Raw genomic sequence first — 22527 nt, forward strand, 5'->3', positions numbered from 1 at the left:
CCTGCCATGGTCCTGGCTCTGCTGATTTTCCTTACAGAGTGTGACTTGTTCCAGCTCCAGTGCTGGCTCTAACTCAGGAATCAGGAAAACCCAAGGCTGATTCTGTACACCTCAATCAGCCCGTCCTGGGCCTCTGCTTCCAAATCTGCATTTCAGAGAGCTTCCCTTGCTCCTGGGAGCTTGGGGACAGCAGCTCTCAGGATGTTTTGGCTTGGCTGAGGGCAACTGGACATTTCCCTGAATCAGGCAGCTGCTTTGGTGATTTTCAGGGCTCAGGAGAGTTTTGGTACCCTCCCCATGGTGTTCTGTCCCCAGCTTCTGGGTGACTGCTCCCCTCTTCCCTCAGGTTTTTCCCTTTCCTGCCTTCATCCTCAACTGCCTGTTCCTCAAATAGAAATAAACACTATTTATTTTCTATTTGAGGAGGGTTTGTTATTGGTGCCAGCACCAAGGGCAGGCTCCTATCAAAGCTGCCATCTGCGTGTGTGATGTCTCACAGCTCGTCTCAAGACAAAGATGGGCTGTGGGTGGGTGTAATGTCTGCAAGGTCTGTTGTTCAGGGGTTTAAAAATACCACTTGTGAATGACCTGATGGGAGCAGTTTTAGCAGGCCCTCCACGCCCAGCACGTCCCAGTTTTCTGATGGGAAAGGTGTTTGAAATGGTGTTTATTTCAAAATAAAATTTACTGAGCAAGAAGGGAACAGGACACTGAAAGGAATATATAAAAATATATGAAATATAAAAAAATATATTTTAATATATTTTAATATATTAAATAAATATTGATTTTTATATTTTAATTTTTAAAAATATATCCTCCCAAATATCCATGATGGGAGGGCTGTTGGCTTTCACTGCAGTCCCAATGCCTCTTTGGGGTGAATTATTAAATTCTCTTGCTCTTCACTTTTATTTAAAGGACTTAATTTATTTCTTTTCTGTTGCAGAAACTCCTGGTAAATTAGGCAGAGCAGTTATAAAAGTGTTCCTATTGTCTTTTGCCTAAATTAAGTGACAGTAAAGGAGTAGAGCATTCTTTTGACAGGCCTTTTTTGGGAGGCATTTTTCATTAAAAGGGTTTTTGACATCATTCTTCTAATCAAAGCCTGCTTTTAATTTCCAAGCACCCTTCTCTAGTGCTGTAGCAACAACTTCCTGTCTGCGTGAGTTATGCTAATTTCAGTGCTGAAAAATCCAAAAATAGCTGAGGAGAGAGGAATGAAATTATAGTTTTGCCATGGGATGAGGTAGTGGGCAGGAGAAGGATGCTGTACCTGCTCCCTGTGTGGGCACCGGTGCCTGGAGGAGGCAGGACCCAAACTGGGAGCGAGAAAAGCACTTATGTGGAAGCACCACCTTGCAGAGATCCCTGGATTTTCCCCCAAAATTCATCTCCTGAGGTCCACAGCCATTAAAGAACAGCCTGCCAGCAGCACCCCACACTGTGTAGAGCAAGTTCTACACCACTCCAGGATCTAATTGTTACAGAAAAGGCAAGAAAGGATAATAATTAAGAATACTTCTACACGTAAAATTCTCAATAATGCTATGTATTTTCTAGTTTCTTTGTCATCCCCTAAAGGCAGAAGTTTCAGCCCAAGTGCTGGTGATTTTGCATCGCTCAGGGGTCTGCAGTGCCCAGCCCATGCCCAGCTCTTGCTCCCACATGTGGCCCTTCCACCCCACACCTCCGTGGTGGGGCATTTCCCAGTGCTGCACCACTGGGATGGATCCATGGCCATTGCTGGCTGTGGGGCTGTCCTGGTACAGCACAGCAAGGGCTGGGTTTGTGGATGGGAAATGGCTCTTCTGGAAAAGATCCCACCCTGAGTGGGGTTTGAAGATGCTTCTTTGAGTGCTCTCTTTGTGTTAATGCTCACACAGCTCACACTGCCTTTATTTTGGGTTTTGGTTTCGTAGAAAGGGGAAAAAAAAAGGCGGGGAGGGAATGAATCAAACTGAAACCTCCCTTTATTCCATTTATTTTTCAGTTGGAGGGAACGGAAAGATTTGAGCTTACCTGGAAGATGGAAAGATTTGAGCTTACCTCCAGCTTTGTGTGCTGGAGCACATTAGTCATGTGAAGAGATGATGGCTGTGGGCACGGGCGAGATTTGAACGTGGGCTGGGTGGTTGTGTGCTTAATCCCACAGTGCTGAGGGGATCACGGCTGAGATGGAGCAGCTTTTGGCCTGATTTCCCCAGGAAAGAGTGCCAAGACCCTGCTGAAGGTCGAGGATTCATAAGCTGGGGTGACACTTCCAGGGATCCTGGAAGGAAGGAAGTCCTTTCATGGCTCTGCATTCCCCTCTGGGCTGCTCCTGGAGAGGAGCCTGGCAGAAGACAGAGGTGGTGATGCCACTTCCTCGTAGAAAGCCACAGGGTGGACCATGTAATTACCTCTGGGTAATTACCTCTGCTCCCCCAGCACAGTCACATACGTGACTGGAGCAGGCAGTGCTGGAATTTGCAGGCATGTCAGGAAATGACATTCACAAATACTAGAAACTCTCAGGAAAGCTTTTGTCAATAACTGAACCCCTGAAGTTACTAAAAAAATAAAAGTTGGAGGGGAGCTTTGTGTTCCTGCTCCTGCTGGGGGACCGTGCAGGCAGGGAACACAGGCAGGGCTGGCAGCTCGAGGGATGCCAGGCTGTCAAACAGAGATGTGATACTCGTGCATCTTCTTACCAGCCCTGCCAGTGTTCTCATTTCTGACTCTGCCACATCCCTCCTGGTACTCTGAGGGTGCCAGCTTTACCCTGGCCAGGTTTTCCCCATCTTCCTTCCAGGGACTGAGCATGTTGGTAGGATAGAACTTGGGGAAATGCCCAGTGGCATTTAAAACACCCAACAGGCAGTTGCTACTCCCACCCTCAATCCATTTCTCACCTCTGATGTAACAACAAGAATGCTTAATATTATTTTATCTCTGTAAGGTTAATTGTAAGGTTGCAGTATGTGGGCTGGGGTTTCCTTTCCTTTCAGAACACAGGCAGATCTGCTTGGGCAGTCTGGCTAATGCTGTAGGAAGATCTCTGGAAGGGATTTGGGGGACAGATCTCATCGATGGACCCAGGGCTGTTGGAATTACAGGGATGTTGGGGTGCACTGCTGGGTGTGCTGGTGCTGTGGGTGTTCCAGGGGCACTGGAAAAGGGAGGAGTGACCTTGGGGTGGTGGCTGGAGGGGCAATGGGTGACCTGTGTTATTAGAGAGCCGGGCATGCAGAGTTTATGGTGTTTATCTCCTTCTTGCACCTGGACATGAAGCAGCACCAGGTCCTTGGGGGCTGAGTTAAATGCAGGTTTGACATTACAAAAAAACAAAACAAAAAAATTACAACAAAACATGGTAATTGTTGGAGGTGCCTAAAAAAGGCTGGCAACATGAACTCATATCTGGCTGGGGACAGGGGTATAATTTTGACATAGGTCAAAAGGAAAATACATCCCACGGTATCTGCGGCAGGGGTCAGGTGGGGAAGAAGAGGGAAAACATCTGCTGAAGGTATGGGCACCAGAGTGTGTGGCTTGATGGGGGCCACCTTGAGGCCAAGGGGCTGTGGGGAGAACAGTGGGGCCACAGTGGCACTGGGGCCTCCCTGCATGGGGGGCATGAGGAAGGAGAGAAAGGAGGAAGGGGAAAAATGATGCTGATCACATTTGGCACCTTGCAGTCCCCCCAGGACAGGAACACATGGACCGTGGGCTGGTAATGAGGGGGGAGAAAACAGCAGGAGATTGTGAGGATGAAATTACACCAGCAGCAGACTGACACATCTGGTTTCACAAGATGCTCTGTCCAGCACGAGGCTATCTGGGTGCTGTTTCCTACAGCCTGGGCAAATTCAGAGAACCTGCAGTTCACAGAGCCCTGCCTCAATCCTGACCCTGCCCAGGTTTCCTTCAGCCATTTATTTCACAGGGGCAGCATCTCCTATGAATGCCAGCAGAGCTGCAGCCCTGAACGTGTTCCCATGGCACAAATGCCCTGTCCTTGTCCCCACGGCACAAATGCCCTGTCCATGTCCCCACGGCACAAATGTCCTGTCCATGTCCCCACGGCACAAATGTCCTGTCCTTGTCCCCACGGCACAAATGTCCTGTCCATGTCCCCATGGCACAAATGCCCTGTCCTTGTCCCCACGGCACAAATGTCCTGTCCGTGTCCCCATGGCACATATGCCCTGTCTGTGTCCCCATGGCACATATTGTAGCCTGAGTTTCCCAGAGCAGAATTTTATCCCCTCCCTGTCCAGCAGCTGGAGGGAGCACTGGAATTTTACACTCCGTGCAGAGTGTGGGATGCTCCCTGTACTCCTCCATTCAGTATTTCCCTTCTTCCTGGCACCAGCGCCTGTGTGGGCATGAAAATAAGACAAATCTTCTCTTTCCAGGGTGGTGTTGTGCTTCTGCTCCGAGGTACAGGACAAGGCTGAGAGCTGGCAGGGAAATGATGTGAAACCCAGTGGGTTTCAGCACCCTGGCCCTGGCACAGGGCACACTCTGCTCCCAGCACAGCGATGTCACCCCAGGGACGGGCTCCGGTGCCCGGCGTGGGTGACCCCGCGGTTGTTTGCGTGTGTCACGGCGGGAAGTGTGTGTGAACGGGACGGATTTAGCAGCCAAAACACAGGGCCGGCGCAGTCCGTCATTAAATGCCAGCCCGTCCCGTCATCCCGCCACCACAAGGAGCTTTTTTGGGGCCGGGTCCCGGCGGAGGCCAGAGGAAGCGGGGGTGGCCGGTTCCCGGTGACTGTGCTGCCCGGTGACACCGCTGCCCGGCGGTGCCATTGGCCGCCCCCGGCGCGGGGCTGGCACTGCCCAGGGGTTAAATGCCAGCCCGGCCACCCCGGGACACACATTCCAACACAGGCACACGGCTCGTCCCAGCCCCGGCACCGCAGAGGCTCCAGCTCGCATCACACCTTGAGGTAAAAGTCTTGGTTTGATTTGGCATTGCCTGGAGGGAAAATGGCAACGTTTGGGAGCAGGGGTTGAAGGTTTCCTACAAGTTTTGGTTGAAAGCAGGAGGCTCATCAGCTGGGTGTTGCTTTTTCAGGGAAGAAATCAGAAGTGTGCTCGTTCCAGCGTGTTTTGGGTGATGGTGATGTTCAGTGTGGTCAGTGTATCCCACAGGGATGAGGTGCTGGGCTGCCTAAAGAAAATGCTTGGAAAATGAGAGCAGAGCTGGAGGAAAGCCCCCACTGCTTCACCTGCCTGCCAGCTGGAGTGCTGGGGTGCTGCTGGGGTGCCCACCCAGAGGGCTCTGAAATTATCTCTGAAATTATTAGGTTATCTCATTGGGATGCTCCACTTTGGAATTCTGGCAGATTTTAGGTGGCTGTGGGGACCACTCCAGGTGGGAGCCCTGCAGCCCGTGGTCTCACAGTGCTGCCCCTCTGAGGTGCAGGCTCCTGTCACAACCACCCAGCTCAGCTGGGTGGTGACATTACTGTGGGAACAGGAAACTCAGGAGAGCTTTCCTGCTGTTGAACGATGCTCAGATAAAAAAATCTGCAGGTACCTGGCTGGGTATTTCAAATCCCAAACTAAAGGGAGGTTTCTGCACAGGAGGTGCCAGGAGGTGGCACAAGGACAAATCCCTGGCTTGTTTGATAAAACACCAGGCTGAGCACTGTGATTTGGGAGGGATTTGTGGGGCCAAGTTCCAGCCAGAGGCACATGCAAAGGCTTTGCTCTAGCCTGCAAATATTTCCTTCCTTCTTGCAGCCACAGGGACCACGACTGACATGAGGGCTGCGTTCCTGGTGCTGCTCCTCTGGGCTGTGGCCTGTGCTCACCCTGTAAGTACCCCCTGGACTGCCACTCCCACCCCAAACCCCTCGGTTTTGCCCAGCCAGGGCACGCTGATCACTGATCAAATGTCTCCTGGATGTGTTTAGGTGCCTGGCCATGAACCCACCCACCCCAGCACCCTACAGGAGGTAAGCCACAGGTGCCCCTGGCCCACAGGTAGCAGCCCCTTAGGGAGCAAGTCTGGGATGGGGAGCCAGCCCTGGGCAGGGGTCCTTGGACCAGGAACCTGCAGGAATCTGCTGCTTCCGTGGGTCTTTGAGCTTTGGCTGCTCAGTCTCTTCAAGCTGGGTTGGTTTCATCCTGTTTTGACTTGCTTCCCTGAGAAAGTTCCCAGTTCACCTGACACCTTTTGATGTGCTGGCCCTGAAAATGGAGTTTCTGTGCTCTGAGCTAGCCCAGCTTGGGCTTTTCTGGGCTGCCCTTTTGTTGGTAGCTACCATTTTATTTTGTATCAGCAGAAAGAACTAAAGGGCTGAGGTGCAAGAAATAAAAAAGGCTTGAGCTGTTGCATGGCTCGGGAGTGAGGTCCTGCAGCAGCAGTAAACCAGCACTGCTGTGGTTGGTGTTTAATAAACCAAAAGCACCGTGTCGTGTTTTGTCTCCAGGATACCATAAATGAAGATTACATCAGCAATCTGGGCAACCACCTGGACGGTGGAGATGGCAGACATCCCTCTGCCAGTCCAGACACGGGGGAAAACGCCCTTGCCAGGGACCTGACGGGCGGGAATGCCGTGGATGAGGAGCTGGCTGAGCTCGGGGGCTGGGCTGGGCAGGCTCCTCACCTGAACCAGGTGGACCACGAGGAGACAGGCGCCCACAATGGCAACGACCTGGGCTTCCTGGTGAGTGAGCGGAGAGAAACGTTTCCTTCTGCCAGGAAAGCCCCGAACCTGGCCTCGGCCAAGGCTGTGCTTGCCTTGGCATCCACGGGTTTGTCACCTCCACAGGAGGCGGACGCACGTGACACCGATGACGGTGACAACGGGCCCCGCTACGGAGCCAACGCGTTCCCCTCGCACGGCGGCGCGTTCCTGGACGAGGAGGACGACAGCGGCGACGACACCTTCGATGCCAACGGGGAGGAGGAGAGGGGAGAAGGCCCCACTTACGTGGCTGGTGCTGATGGGGCAGGGGAGCACGAGCCAGGCCCTGGGGACAGCAGCAGCAGCAGCAGCAGCGAGAGCGCCGGGGCCGACCACCGGCGCTACAGGAGCTACAGGCACGGAGGGGCCAGCAGCAGCAGCCAGGAGGAGGAGAGCTACGACTTCCAGGACGAAGCCATGCAGGGGGATGATCCCTCTGTGTTTGAAGGCCCGGGCAGCAGCTACAGGATGCGCCACGCTGGCCCCCGCACCCTGGGGAACGGCTGGGAGAGCGCCCAGGGCTCCCACCGCTGGGAGGACGGGGACAGCAGGTCCCCCGAGGTGGAGGATGGTGACTCCGGGGAGGACAGTCCATCTGTGGAGGATGACAGTCAGTCAGAAGAGCCTGTTGACAGCCAGTCAGAGGAAAAAAGCTCCAGTCACTCCAGGGAGGATGGGGATGGGGATGGGGAGGACAGCCCCTCCAGGGAGGAGGAGGACAGCGAGTCCAGGGAGGGCACTGAGGAGCAGTCAGATGAAGAGCCAGGGGAGACCCCGGAGGTGGTGAGAACCTTGAATGAGCACGGCAACAGCCAGACCTGGGAAGGGCAGGAGGACTGGGATTCTGCTGAGGACAGGAGTGTGCTGTCCATGCCCGGCAGTGAGTCCAGGGAAGAAGAGGGTGAACTGAGCAAGTCCAGGGAAGATGATGATGATGATGATGACCAGAGCCAGTCCACAGAGGACACCACGGAGGAGTCAGAGGAGAGTGAGAATGACTCAGAGCCGAGCACATCAGCTGAGAGCCCAGAGTCCCCAGAGGACAGCAGCCCAGAGGACAACACAGGCGAGGACAGCAGGTCCACAGAGAGCGACAACAGCGAGTCCCAGGAAGATGATGAGGACGGGGAGAGCCACTCCCAGGAGGATGCCACCCGTGAGTCCAGCAGCCACGGGGACGACAGCTCCCTGCAGAGCCTGGAGGGCCGCAGGCGGCGGCCGGGCGCCCTGCGCCACCGGCCCGCTGCTGACCACGACGACAATGACTGCCAGGATGGGTACTGAGCTCTGCCCCACGGCCTCGGCGGCCTGGGGAGGGGCCCGGGGGGGAGGAGGGGTTAATTTATTTGCCATATAGCCTGGTTGACTTCTTCTCAAGAAGATGCTGTGGTTAAAACAGAGCTGGGTGCGCCGGGGCTCGGCCTGGGCGCGCTGCGCAGGGAGTGAAGGGGTGGGCAGGCACAGGGAAAACGCCCAAGCACAGCAAGAAAAGGCATTTTCTGTACCAAACTGGAGAAAAGCTGAGAGCTGGGAGGGCCAGCAGGGTGATGCTGCCCACTTGCCCCAGGGGCACAGTGGTGGCTTGGCACTCCTGGGCACGCTGGGCAGAAAAGTCCCTGTGTTCACCCCTTGTGTTTACTGCCACTGCCCTAAACATCTGCCCAGAGTCCAACTGGAGCTTTCCATTAACTCCACGTCCAGCACATAAAAAGGAAAAGCCACAGCTGGTGTGCACACGTGGTGCACGGGCGCAGCAGGGTGTGAAGCACCACTTCAGGATGGGATGTATGTAATATTTTTATTCTTTTGTAAGAAATGTACAGAAAGCATTATATTGTATCCTTTTTGCACTCGTATTTCAAAGCTGAAATGTACCCCGTTGATTTCTTTAATCACCATTAAAACCACCAAACTCCACTGTAGTGTGGTTTGAGGTGTTGCTGGTTTTTTCTCCTGGGCGTGTCAGGGTCTGTAATTTGGGGCTGGACCAGAAGGAGTGGGAAGTGAAGGGCAGGATATTTGATATTTGATGACCCCAGTGAGCTGGCCCTGGGGCTTTGCTATATTGGGGCCATCACCTCCTGCAATGTGAGCAGGGATTGTGCCGCTCTTCCTGAGGTGCTGGAAAGATGTCCCAGGGCATGAGGACTCCTCTGGGCCACTGGCTCTGTGTGCCTGTGGTGGCCCCTGGTACCAGGTTCCCTGCAGCAGAGATCCAGGTGAGCAGGGAAAAGGTGTTATCATGAATAAAGCCTGTTTGACATTTGGTTCATTTTTTTTCTCCTATCAGCAAGCAAACAAGACATTATTTAAAATCACAATATTTTAAATCCCACCCAGGCCCTTCTTCCTTGTTCACATGTGCAGGACAAGCAATGTGGGTACTGCTGATGCTGCCAGGTGAAGCCTTGAGCTGTGGTGTCACTGTGCAGTTTTACAGCATGGAGTTTACAGCATGCAGTTTACAGCATGCAGTTTACAGCATGTCTCTCTGCAGGGGACAGTCCCCAAGGGGTCAGGGTGACTGGGGACATTCCCTTCAGCTGTCCAGTCTCAGGGGTGTCACTGCTGAGCAGTACCAAATTCAAGAAGCAGTAAAAAATTGAAATATTTTCCTGCTACTTACAGCAGAACCACACTTAATTTGTAGCCTGTTTCCACCACTGTGAACTCTGGGAGCTGAACAGCTCCTGTTTTTTATGGTAATTATATTTTCATTTTCACCCTGTGTAACCTTTTTTTTTTTTTTTTGCTTCTGTATGAGATCAGCTCTGCATCTTGTGGCTTCCCCACGCTGCTGCCTTGGGAATGAGCCTCTTTCCTGAGCCTTTATCCCACTAGTCCCCACTTCCCTGTGCCCTGGCCCTGGATTCAGTTGTGTGAATAGCTGGGGATGCTGTGATGCCTCTCAGCGTCACGGGCACCAAAATTCTGGAGCGCAGCCCCACGCTGGGGTGACAGGCAGCAAATGTGGAGCCAGGAGGGCTGGGTCACATCCCTGCCGCTGTGGTTCATTTAAGGCTGTGGCAGTGACGGGGGGGACAGGCAGGGCTGTGAACTCTCCCGCCACCAGCAAGCGGTGCTGCCGCTCAGGCAGCGGCGAAATTCTGGTGCCGCCTCTGTGCCGGGGTTGGTGACATCCCTGGGGCCACCGGAGGAGGTGTTTTTTCGGGTTTTTTCGGGTCCCTCCAGGAAGAGGAGTGCAGCCCTGCAGTGAGCCCAGCCTGCCAGAAGGACGGACGAGACTTTTCAAGGGCGGGGTGAAACCTCTTGTTGCAAATTTGTGTGTCCATCCTCATCCTCGTGGGAGCGGCGCTGGGGTGCGCAGCAGCCTGGAGCACTCAGGGACTGCTGTCCGCGTCCTCCTCACTTCATCCACGGACAGGAAAAGGGGATTGCTGTGGGTTTAGCGTGAGAGGGAGGCACCAGGGCAGTGCAAAGGGGGCCGGGGGTGCCCGGCAGTGCTGCCCCACTCGTGTTCTTGGCCAGCAGCACCCAACACTGGCTGGCTGCTCCCCAAAAACCGGGGAGCCGCTGCCAGAGCCGGCTGCTGCCTGCCAGCACAGCTTCCCACGGCACCATCCCCTCCTGGGCATGGCTTTTCCCTGGGAAAATCTCCTGCTGGGCCCGGGGAGGGAGCTGATCCTGCTGGGTCCTTGCAGGGCTGTGCCCAGGACCTGGCAGGGACATCTGCACTGGGCTGATCCTATCAAATTCTCATCCATGTGTGAGCAGGGCCACCCTGCTTGACATCTGATGGGCAGCACTTCACAGGGTGAGGTTTTGGATGGACACAGGGAGTTGTGACCAAAAGATGCTCTCTTGGAGGATTTTAAGGCATTTTTAGGAATTTATGTGTTTGGGGTTTTTCCCGTGTCTGTGCACTGTGAGGATTGGAGGGGAAAACTCCTGCTCTCTGCTGAAAAAGCAGCTGGGAGGTCATAACTGGAGATGCTCCTGCCTCCAGTTTCAGGATGTGATGAAGCTGTCAGGGTCAGTTTTCCCAATGGGTTAGGCAGGGATAAAAAATGCCCACATCAATGGATGCTTTTATTATCCACCCACATGACGTTCTTTGTGCCTTGGGGGTGGCCTCCAGAGCTGAATGCAGCGATTTACCCAGAAATCAGCATTGGGGTTTAAAGCAGGTATTTTTGGATCCATTTGGGTTTTTGAAAACATGAGTTTACATCATCTTAAAAGAAAGGTTTCTTGTGTTGGTTGTTTTTTTTTTTTTCTTTTCTTTTCTTTTCTTTTTTTTTTTTTTTTTTTTTTTTTTTTTTTTTTTTTTTTTTTTCCTTTCCAAGAAGAAAAAAATTCTATTTTTAATAAGTAGCTGGAGTGGCTGAAGGGGTGGGAGGCAGCAATGCTGAGCCTGGCTGTGGCAGCTGAACTTGGGGCAGCCATGGCACACAAGCTGGACTTACTCAACCCCATTATTTTCCTGGAATTGGTGGGGAAAACAGACCCCTGCACTTGCAGATCACCTCTCCACCCAGCAGTGGCTTTTTTGACAGTGCAAACAAATTTCCTGGGCTTCCCACAGTGATCTGAGTTCCACAGATGTCTGCAGGGCTTTTCCTCAGCCTGTGTTGGTCTTTAGCAAAATGGGAATATCTGTGGAGGAAATAATGATAGCATCACAGAATGATCATGGTTGGAAGAGATCTTAAACACCACCTCAATCCATGGCAGGAACACTAAAATAGATTGCTCAGAGCCCCATCCAACCTGGTCTTGAACACTTCCAGAGATGGGGCACCTACTACATCTCTGGGCAACCTGTGCCAGTGCCTCACCACCCTCACAGCAGAGAATTTCTTCCTAGTATTGAATCTAAACCTTCTCTCTCTCAGTTTGAAGCCATCCCCTCCTTGTCTTGTCCCTACATGCCCTCGTAATAAATTTTTCTTCCTCTTTCTTGTAAACTCCCCTCAGGTCTGATGGGATTTTCCCTTCTGTGTCCCCTGTGATGGAATTTTGTGGTGGGAGCCACTCCTGTCCAAGCACACAGTGGGGCCAGGAGAGTTGGATTGCATTTCTCTGCCCTTTTCAATGGGGAGGAGAAACCTCTGACGGAATCACTGAGGCCATCAATCTGAACAAAAGAAACATCCCAGACGTGGGAAAACAGCGTCTGACCTCACTGAAACCCCAAAATGTTACAAACCTTTTGAATGCTATAAGGAAATTTTTCTTCCAGCTCCCTTTACTGCCATGCACTTTGATGGAAAATAACTTTCCCATCCTTGGCTCAGCCATGTTCTGGGAATTTTGTGGTGCTCCCAGCACTGCCCTAAGGAGCTGAGCACCACAGGGTGGAACAAATAAAGTGCAAATGTTAGAATCCACCTGTACTGCATCCCCCCAACTCATGATGGAAACCTTAAATCCTCTTGCACTGTACACCCCAATTTCACGGTGGAAACCCTAAACCTGAGCAAGTGGTTTGCAGTTCAGGTTTTTTCCTGTTTTCACAGCCTGAAATGCAAAGCTGCAAAGAGCTGTTGTATTTTAGCAGAAGGCATCGGGTTACTGAGCACAGGGGCTGAACCTGCTCCTGAGGGGCAGAGGCAGCTCCTGCCCTTTCTGTCTTGGACCTGATGTTATTTTATGTGGAGAGCAAAAAGCAGTTTCATGAATGCTAAAACTTCCAAAGACACCTTTTAAAAAACTGAAATGAGTTTTAAAAAACTGAAATGAGTTTAAAAAACTGAAATGAGTTTTAAAAAACTGAATGCTAAGGTACTTTTTGTAGAAGACACTTCTCTATGTATTTAGGCCAGTTTGGATGGGCTTTGAGCAACCTGATCCAGTGGGAGGTTTGGGACTCCATGGCAGGGGATTGGGACTAGATGAGATTTAAGGTTCCTTCCAACCCAAAGCATTCTGTGATTCTGTGATATGTGGATACTTATATCACTATTCTGCAACTCGTGTGTGCACACAATAACAAATAACCAGTGCAAGAGCAGCAGTTCCTGCTGACACACGCAGCACACTCCATCTCTGCTGCAAGTGGGACCTTTAAAATCCCTTTTTAATCCCTTTTTAATCCCTTTTTAATCCCTTTTTAATCCCAAATAAGAGCAGTACAGCACAGAAGCAGTGTGCCTCCGTGCCATCCAGGGACACTGATTTAACTTTGTTAGAGAGCTCAGCTCCTGAGCTGGGCATGCACTTCTGCAGTGAACACGGGCTATCTTCCTGCTTGCCTCCTGAAAATAAAACCTTTTGGGGGATTTATTTGGCTTTTTCTCCTGAGGATGTGTTTGAGAGCTCTCACACGTGGATGGAGGCAGAGACAGGTGGGGGGACCAGAGCTGGTAACTTACTCTGGCTGTTGACGTGTTTCTTGTTCCTGAAAAAAAAAGAAAAACAAACAAACAGGAGATCCAATATACAGATATTGTCAAACGTGTGAGGGCCTGGGTGGTGGCCTCGGTGATTTGCTGGGTTTTGTTCCCAGAGCTCAGGGTGCTCCAAAGTGCTCACATTACAGAGCTGCATTTTGCCAGGCACGTAAATAGAATTCATTTCCTTTTGCTGGTTTCTGCTCAGAGAAGAAGAAAAATCATACAAAATGTTCAGTTGCAGAGGGCCAATATATAAAGGTTGTGTACTGACAATGGAGAATGATACAAGGTGCATTTTAGATCTTCTCCCCTCACATTTTTATTGTAAAATTGAATGTTGGCAGAGGAATAACGAGCTGTGTGTGCAGCTGATGCTGTGTTTGCTGTGTTTGATGCTCTGAGAGGTGAGAGGAAAGAGAGACACCCCTTACTCACACACTGTTGCTCCCTCTTCTTGTTCATTACTTCTCTCCCTAGCTGGTGACACACTCCTGTCCCTGACAGTGCATGGGGAGAGGTGGAAGCCAGGACAAGCTCTGCCCTTACAGATTTTGGGGTGCCCTGGCTGATGAGCTGCATGGCAGGGGTGCCCTTTTCCCTGGCTGCAGCAGCACCTCGGTCTCTCCCCACCGTGCTCAAAGTGTCCTTCTGATTTTGTTTTTCTTTACTTATTTCTGGCCCTGAGGTTTCCTTTCAGAATAGCTCCAGGGCGTGGAAATAGGACGGCGTGGCCTCAGCCCCGCAGAGCGCCCGGGCAGGACAGGAGCACTCTGCTCTGCAAAATAATAACTAAATTTGGGCTTGGGGGCCATGTCAGCCTGAGAGGGACAGGGACACTGTGACCCTGAGGTCCCCAGGGCTCAGGCAAGTACACCCAAATTGTACAGGGTGCCCTGGCTGGGTGCAAGCTGCAGCACAAAGCTGTGGTCAGCACCGGTGCAAACCCCACCTTCCACTAGACCACGTTGGTTAAAACCCCAACTTTGGAGGCAGACAAGCTGTTCTGTGTTTTGTTTCCAGCAAGGTGAGGTCATTTTCACAAAGCTTTCAAAGCCTCTAACTGTATTTAATAACAGATTCCTTTCAGACAAAGGGGTGATCCCTCCAAGCCCCGCCACCTCGGAGAGATGGAGCGCTCACAAAAGCATCAAGAGACCAAGACCAATGCTCCAAGCCTGCCATGTGATGCTTTTTAAAGTAATAATAAAAAATAAATTTCAAATGGAGATGTTCTGGGTGTGCTGGCCGAGTTCCCTGCTGGTCTTCCGTCATGGTGAGGTTTCTGCTGCTGGTGGCTTGCCCGGGCAGCACCCGCTCCAGGAGCTAAACATAGGTGCTGGCTGCACAAGGCACTTGGGCACACGTTAATTATGCTGGTGCTTTTTAGGGATCTTGGGTGAAATATGTGTTTTTATAGTCAGTTTTCCGTATTTTTTTTTAAGCAGCCTGGAGCAGAAGGCCTTTAATTACATTAAAAATCGCCTCCCACCAGGACTCTCTGTTCCCAAGCCCTGATGAAATTTTAGGCTCAGAGCCGGGCACATGCTCACTGCTTTCCTAGGGGACAGGAAAGGGACAGCAGGGGACAATGGGAAGCAGGGCTATCTCTGCCCTGAGCACCCTGCATTTCCCCCAGCCCCTCCAGCCTCATGGAGATGGGAGGACATGGAAATCCTCCCAATGCTGATCTCTGTATCAGAGGCTGCTGTGTTGGCACTGAAAAACTGCATGGTTGGGGTTATTTTCTTTTTTCTTTTTTTTCTTTTTTTCTTTTTTTTTTTGTGTCTGTGGGTTTTCCTGGCACAAGGCGTCAGCTGAAAGCCACAGCCAGCTCCAGGCCTCCCTTATAATTAGGGCTCTTCACAGTGACACAAAGGGCTTTGAAGCCCATGGGGCAGCCGTGCCCTGCAGCCCCAGGGGTTGCATGGTGGGCATGTGGCAGGGCCTGCTGCCAGGGGTGCTGGACCCTCAGGGAGCTATGGGGGACCTCTCCCTCCCCAAAAACAAGTCTGTGCTTAGTGTTCCATCAGCAATTAGCAACTCCCCATCATTTACCTGTCGATGCTGGGCTCCCCTGCATGCAGGTGAGGCTGTTTGTGCCCCTAGTTTTGAGAAGAAATTTCAGGTATTTCACAGCAAAGTGGGTTTTTCTGTCCTAAATAACCACAGTTTTACCATTGGCTAAGCTGACCTCACAGACCCACCTCAAGGCATTTATTTTTCAGCACCCCCATTCCCTCTCCTAGGGCTGTAGGGAGGGAATTTGCAGCTCTCCCTGCCACTGTGGGAAGCAAAGCTGCATTTGGTGAGGAGTCAATCCCTGAACTGCCACAGCCCAGATGTGCAGGAGCTCAGAGGCCTTTGCTGAGGAGCGCAAGAAAAATCTGGGAGAGAGGGAGCAGAGGTGCACTGGAGAGCTGGGTGGCTGAAATCCAAGCAGGAAATGATAAATATAGGTGAAGGAGAAAAGATGTCCCTGCAGAGGTGGGTGCCAGGGGCAGCATCCGCTTGCTGTATCCTGCCCCCGAGGCCCCCAGTGTGATTTGAGTGCACATGTGGGTGAGTTTTTTCATTTTCCCCCACCCCCAGGCAGTTACTCTGCCTTGCTAGGGACATACACAGATTTCAGCTGAGCAATGCCTGATTTTTGAGAGCAGGGGACTGGGCTGGCCCCTGTGTGGGTCTGCAGGGCATTAGAAACAAAGCACACATGCATTTTGTAGCAACACTGTGGCACAAATGGCTCTCAAAGGGGGATTAGTGACACCTGTATCTAACTCCCCTTTTCTTTCCCTGCCCTTACCAAGGCCTCTGAAGGCATCCTGGAGAGGGATTTGTTTGGATTTAGCTTTTATTTTTTGGTCTAACAGCCCTGCCCAAGTGACCACGGAGCCGGGCCTTTGAGGTCGGTCTTTTTGAAAAAACAGTGACAGAATTTCCCAAAAAGAGAGGTGGATACCCCCCAGGAACAGATTTCCAAATATTTATTTTAATTAAAACCCAGAGTGTTATTATACCCTCGTCCTCCCAGCCACTCTTCTGAGGCCAGACCCTCAATTAAGCGGCGCAGCGCAAACCTCTCTGGGTTTGGCAGCGGCGTGGGGCGCTATGTTTGTGCACCAAATCTGCCAGCATTGAAGTTTTGGAGGGTTTTTGGTGCGTGCTGGAGGGCTGGCGTCACTCAGGGCAGGGCGGTGACTGGCTTGGGAGGGGGCAAAGCCAGACCTTAAATCCCAGCAGGGCAGCAGAGGCAGGAAATCTGTGCTGGCTGACTCCGTGGGCAGCGCTCGGTGCTGGGGCAGGGTAAGCTTGGGCTGCTTCTCCCAGCTGGGTTGTGCACTGATGTCTGATTTCTGCAGGGAGATGGGGGGCTCAGCTTGCTGGCAGGATGGGCTTTCAGTCCTTTGCTGTTGCTTTTAGTCCTTTCCTGGGTCTGTGGCTTCGTGGAGTGCTTGGGTGAAGGGGATGAGCACCCAGAGCCTCTCTGCGAGGCCAGGGAAGCTTGTGGCCATTTGTTTTCCAGCCTGAGTTAAGCAAAAATAGGAAAATTTCAAGCACAGATAAATGTAATAACAATTCCCCACAAGCACAGCTGGTACTGGGTTTAGGCAGAGGAAGGGTAGGAAAAAGGAAGGTTAGTGTGCCCTGCTGAGCTCTGGGGGATGCTGGGACCATTGCTCCCTGGGGGAAGGCACTGGGAGGACTGGGTGTGCTCCTTGCTCCTGGATGAGGAGGGCAGGCTGTGTTTTGGTGCTCTGGGTGTGCAGCTCAACCTGCCCCAGAGCCAAGTCCCCTCCAGCAGTGCCTGTGGGGGGCTCTCTGCATTGGTGCCTCACCACTGCTATTTTTGCCAATGGCAAACTGTAGAGGCCAATTATTTCCATTATTTTTTTGCTTGTTTGTTTTTCCTTAGTGAGGTTAAACTCTCTGTGGTGTAATTCCCAGGAGAACTGCTCCCTGGGCAGAGCCTTGGAGCAATGGGAGGGTGGCCACAGTGGGCAGTGCTCCCAGCTGCTCCTGTTGGATCTCCAGTGGGGCTTGGCTTTTTCCCCTCCCTCAAAGGCAAAGGGGAAGCAGGAATAACTCATCCTGCTCCAGGAAAACTTTGAGTCCACTACATGGTGAAACTTGCTTTTCTGGTATTTTGTGGCTTCTAGAAAAGACAAAATGTATTTGTGGAAGTTGAGGCAGATCTTAAAAAAAAAAAAAAAAAAAAAAAAAAAGAAAAAAGGAAAAAAAAGAAAGTATTTGGTCTATGAAGGGGTTGGGTGACCCCACCAAGAAGTGGCTGGAGGTCAGCCTTTCCTCTCCCCACTCACCCACGTGGACACAGACACGGGGATGGTTTGGAGTGCTGTTGGTGCTTTCTAGCTGAAAGGCGAGCCCTCGACGCGTTTCGCTGTTCCCAGAGCCAGCAGCCATGAGGAGTGTCCTGGTGTTTGTCTGCCTGCTGGGGATGGCGTGCGCCTTCTCGGTGAGTGCCAGGCCAGGGGGGACCCCCAGGGCTGCAGCAGGGCTGGTCCCAACCCATCTTTTCCCCCAGGTCAAGAGCTGGCTGCGGCGACCCAAGCTGGACCGCTCAGAGGAGAACGCGGTAGGGTCTCCCCCACCCCTCCTGCCCAGTCCCACACAGGGCTGATCCTGAGGAACAGCACATTTTGGTGGCCCCTGCACCCAAGGCCCCAGACTGATGGGATTTTCCCCCTCTCCTTCTCCTGGTAGGTTTTCAAGAGCCGGCACCGGCATTACCTGTACAGGTACATCTACGTGTATCCCCCGCAGCGACGGTACCAGGTGGGTGCTGCTGCTTTTCTGCCCTCCAAATGCAGGGATTTTGACCCAAATGAGGTGGGGGCACACAGTCTGTGCCCTGCTGGCATGGCCTGTGGGCCTGGGCACAGAACTGTACTCGTGACACCGCTGGGAGCCCACCCACCCACCCGCCTCCAACTTGGTTTTCCCTCTTCTTAGGGCAGTGACTCATCCGAGGAAGAGGGGGATGGCTCGGAGGAGGAGGAAGGGGGGGTGAGTATGGCAAACCAGCAGCCTGCAAAACAAATACGGGAATTTGGGAACTTTCTTTGGTTTTGTAGTCTCTGCTCATCAGCATTTGTGGTCACTGACCGCCCACAGACTTGCACTCTGGATACAACTGGATTTTCTACTCTGGGGCTTATTTTATTATTTTTTTGTTGATTGTTTCCTTTTGCTTTCCTTTTTCTTCCTGAGTGGGGGTTGCACCAAACAACCCTGAGACAAATTCTCTGGGTTTCCATTTCCAGTGGCTCAGAAAGGACAGAAGCAGGGAGGTTCACACAAGGAAGAAGGTGCTGTTAGGAACTCACCTTCCTCTTTCAGGGTCTGTTGCCCCCTATAGCACTGAGAAAATCCCTATGGAAAATCCAGTTATGCTCTGCATGTGTGTCTGTGCAGTGACACAAACTGATGCTGTATTGGGAAAGTCTAATTTGTACCTGTCAGATGGCAAAGCTGCCCCTGTCTGCTGGATCAGTATGAGCTTGGGCACCCCTGTAGTTGTGAGAGCCACCCAGGTCCAAAATTAAATGTAATTTAATTTTGTTACAAAGATCTTTTGTGTCTCATCAGGCTGGAAATGCTCAAAAAGAATCCAGTGGTCCAGTGGTCCTTTGAGATAAGGATCTGGTATGCTTAGAAACCAGTGTGTCAGGCCTAATCCAGTCTTTTTTTTTTTTTTTTAAAGTTATTCAATGAAAGCCACAGAATCTGGTTTTAAATCCCTGCTTTGGAGGCCTGTCAGGGCTTGGGATATAGCATGGGGTGTCTCCTGTGCCAGCCCTGGCACCTCCCTGCAATTTGCCCCATTTTACCTGTTTCTCTCCTCTACCACTGCAATCTCTAGGGATAAATTTGAGTAGTGGGATGGGCAGCAAAAGGTGAAATTTCATTTCTCAGGAAGAAATTAGGTGGTATGTAAGAACATAGCTGCTCTTTAGGTCTGCCCTTTTCATTTTGAGAGCACCAGAGCCGTGGCTGTTCCCATCCAGCAGGGATGGGAACTCTGGCAGAGTTCTCTGCCTTCACTGGTAGAGTGGTCAGCAAGAGGAATCTGCTGAAAGGCCCCAAGGTCAGTCACAGGCATGTAAAAAACACTGTTATACTGGCTGCTGGATGGGGAGCATCGCTTCCACTGGCACAGCTGGCTGCACTGTGCAATTTGATGGCTCTCCTATTGGAGAGGAGAGCAGCCTGGATTTTCTCTGCCATCAGGTGCACCCGTATTTCAAGGTCTGAGGTGGCCAAAATGGGGTAGGTGTCCTTGGTCTTGGCATGAGAGCAGCAGGGATTGCCCAGGGCAGTGGTGACACTGACCTCAGGTCTCCCTGCCATGGCTGGGCTCATTTGCTGGTGGCAACGAGCTCCTCCTCTCAGGCTGGGCACTGGGTGAGCTGCCCCACCAGCTCTTCAGTGTCTGCTCCAGGCTCTGTTTGCATTTGGGTTATTCCTTACCTTTTTTTTTAGCCGTGTGCCCCACTGAGAGCCCCTCTCTGCTGCTGATTTCTGGGGTCAAGCATTGCTGATGGCTTGTGGCTGGTGGGGTTTGGGCTCACGCCTGCCTTTGAGCCCTCACACTCTCCCTGACCATCCACACATGACGTGCAGCGTGTCCACATGCAGTGTGCCTGTGGCTTTCTCTGTTTACTGGAAGCTGGGGGAGGTAACTTCAGAAGAAAACCTTCCTGTGCTTCACAAAGCAAAACGTGGAGCCAGAATGGGAACACCCGACTCCAGCCACCACCACCACTTAATTGCACAGCTCCAGCTGCCCTGCTGCAGCTTCTCCATTTCAGCCTGGAACAAGAGCCGTGGGAAAGCAGGGAACTCGGAGCAATGCCCAAATGCTGGGTGTGGAAGCTCTGTGCCCCTCTCACTGCTGGGAGAACTGTGCTCCACTCCAGCTGCTGACCCCCTGTCCCTGTCCCTGTCCCTGTCCCTGTCCCTGTCCCTGTCCCTGCAGGAGCCATTTTATGCTGGCACCAAGGCAGCTGGACACCCTGCTGGAGCAGCCCCTGGGGACTGCCAGGGTGCCCTGGGAGGAGACGTCACATCCCCCCATCAGGTGTGGTTTGGGGAGCTGAGGGGAGCACCCGTGGGGAGGGGGCTGTTCATGCATGTTTGCTTGCACCATGGGATGTCCTGCACCCTGTTTCTGCTTGGGGGGCTGCTGGGGAAATGCCCACAGCTGGACCAAGCTCTGGGCATTGATTTGGGGTTGGAAGGGGTACCCTAAAATGACAGTCCTGCCATGCAAGGGGTGGGGGATGCTCAGCTGTGTCCATACCTGCCCCTTTCCACACGGAGCTGACATCCCAGTAATGCTGTGCTGTCTTCCCTCTGCCAGGGCAAGGGCTGCCAAGAGACCCTGAAAGGGATCAGGCAGAGGCCTGCCAGCAAGGGGGAAGACTCTGAAAATGAAGACAGCGATGAGAATGAGGAGGAAGAGGAGGAAGAGGAGGAAGAAGAAGTAGATGAGAACGAGAATGGTGTCAATGGCACAAGCACCAATACCACAGAGAGTATTGGACCTCATGGCAATGGCACTGTGGTGGCTGAGGAGGGCACTGGTGAAGCTGAGGAAGAGGAGGAAGAGGAGGAGGAAGAGGAAGAAGAGGAAGAGGAGGAGGAGGAGGAGGAGGAAGCCGAAGCCACCACCATCCCAAGCACCACCAACGAAGAGGGTCTGACCCAGGCGACCGCTACGGATGACGGGGTCCCCATAGATGCCACCACAGATGCCACCACAGATGCCACCACAGCTGGGGAGCTGTGGGAGTACGATGTGACAGCCAGGGACTACAGCCATGGGGACGAGGGCACCACCGAGGGCGGGTACGAGGAGCAGGACGAGTACGCACGCGGGGACAGCTACCGGGCCTACGAGGACGAGTATGGCTACTACAAAGGGCACGGCTACGACGTGTATGGCCAGGATTACTACTACAACCAGTGAGCAGGGGGACAGCCCTGGTGCTGTCCCTGCCTGCCCCAGCCACTCAGGAAGGTGAATCCAAAGGCTCCCCGGAGCCACCGCACACCAGAGGGGACGCCATGCACACTGGCTCCATCCCAGGCTTTTTCTTTTTTTTTTTTTTTGTATCTTCCAAGGTGAAATGAAATTAAATAAAGCAACTGAACTGAGCTTGTTGGTGACAAAAGGTTTGCTGCCGAAGTTTTTGGGGTCAGTGGGGCAGCACAACGCTTGGTGAGGGGCTGAGGGGCTACGGCTGTCCATGATGCTCAGGGCTGAATCTTGTTATTCCAGCTCAGATCAAATGAAAGGAGGGAGGAGCAGCAAGGCTAACTTGGAAAGTCTCTGTAGAGTCCCCTCTGCAAAATGAAAGGGCGCTCTTAGGGACACTGCTGTGGGATCACAGCCATGTTTTATGTAAAGTTGATGTGATTTTCCAACATGTGAGCAGTGATAACTTTACCACGTCTTCCATTCCTTGGTAATGTGTGCCCCATGGCCTGACCACACACCAGGCAATGTTAATAAGGGTAAAAACACTAATTTCTCTGTCTGTACATCACTAGTTGTAGAGGCACATCCCTGTAAGGAGGGCTTTGCTTCTTCAAAGCTGTGTGGATACATGGCTGGGCAATTTGGATGTGTGTCTTGAACAGCAGTACTGCAGCCCAAAATGTCCCTGTCACACAGCCTCATTCCCAGAGCAAGGCAGGGCTGTCACAGTGGCAGTGGTGCATCCACTCCCCTCCTCCATCAGCAACGGGGATGACTGGCTAGGAGTCCTCAGGATCCCTGCTCAGGGTCACTTCCCAGCAGGAGGGTGTCCCTGGCCAAATGATGATCTTCATTATGGATAGGGATAGAACAAATCCCACTCGGTTCTAGGCAGATGCCACCATCTGGGAATAGTGACGGGCCTCATGCACAGTTTATGGCAGGTACCCCACTGCTCTTGCACTCCTAGGAAGGAAACCTGAGTTCAGCTCCTGATGCAGGTCCAACTGCAGAACTAGTCTATTCCTGCAGCAGCAAGTCACTGCCCATTGTACAAAAACTGCTTCTGTATGCCAAAGCCAGGCTGCAGCTTCTGGGGAGGCAGGAGGTGCTGCCTGCAGCGTGGGCACCCCTGGGGACAAACCCCTGTGGTGACACTGAGGAGCCCTCATGGAGGGTGCGGGGACACGAGAGCTCCATCACCCACATCCCCAGGGGGTGCCCAGAGACGTCAGGGACCAGGCTGGACAAAGGGCCCTGGTGCTGCCAGGGGCCAGGTCCTGCTCCCACAGGGTGCCCAGCCCCGTGTGCGTCAGCCCCCCAGGACCTGGCAAAGGCTCTCCTCAGGAGCCAGCACACGTGGGCTGGGCTGGCTGCCCTGTGGGGTGGCACCGACTGCTGCTCCCTGGCCACTGGGCAGGGGTCATCTCCTGCTGGCTCCAGGATTTGCTCCTGCTTGAGGCTGGATGCTGAAGGTTTG

The 22527-nt window shown here is 52.6% G+C and overlaps 2 protein-coding genes across 5 annotated transcripts; both read left to right on the forward strand.

Annotated features, from left to right (window-relative positions):
* Window positions 1-4742: 4742 nt before the first annotated feature.
* LOC134559887 (dentin matrix acidic phosphoprotein 1-like) lies at window positions 4743-8599 on the forward strand. The gene is made up of 5 exons (XM_063415205.1): window positions 4743-4937; window positions 5737-5810; window positions 5910-5951; window positions 6429-6668; window positions 6774-8599. The coding sequence occupies exons 2-5, from the start codon at window positions 5757-5759 to the stop codon at window positions 7971-7973; spliced, it is 1536 nt and encodes a 511-aa protein (XP_063271275.1). The 5' UTR covers window positions 4743-4937; window positions 5737-5756; the 3' UTR covers window positions 7974-8599.
* Window positions 8600-16158: 7559 nt separating this feature from the next.
* On the forward strand, window positions 16159-21464 carry IBSP (integrin binding sialoprotein). 4 transcript variants are annotated; one of them, XM_063415186.1, is made up of 7 exons: window positions 16159-16348; window positions 17417-17519; window positions 17589-17639; window positions 17768-17839; window positions 18017-18070; window positions 20043-20144; window positions 20427-21464. In XM_063415186.1, exons 2-7 carry the CDS (start codon window positions 17466-17468, stop codon window positions 21033-21035), a joined length of 942 nt encoding a protein of 313 aa, XP_063271256.1. In that variant the 5' UTR covers window positions 16159-16348; window positions 17417-17465; the 3' UTR covers window positions 21036-21464. The 4 variants fall into 4 exon arrangements, with proteins under 4 accessions (XP_063271256.1, XP_063271257.1, XP_063271253.1 ...); XM_063415187.1 differs by having other exon boundaries at window positions 17455-17519; XM_063415183.1 differs by having other exon boundaries at window positions 17417-17639.
* The last annotated feature ends 1063 nt before the right edge of the window (window positions 21465-22527 follow it).

The sequence above is a fragment of the Prinia subflava genome, chromosome 18 (genome assembly GCF_021018805.1).
Source record: "Prinia subflava isolate CZ2003 ecotype Zambia chromosome 18, Cam_Psub_1.2, whole genome shotgun sequence".
Taxonomy (NCBI): Eukaryota; Metazoa; Chordata; class Aves; order Passeriformes; family Cisticolidae; genus Prinia; species Prinia subflava.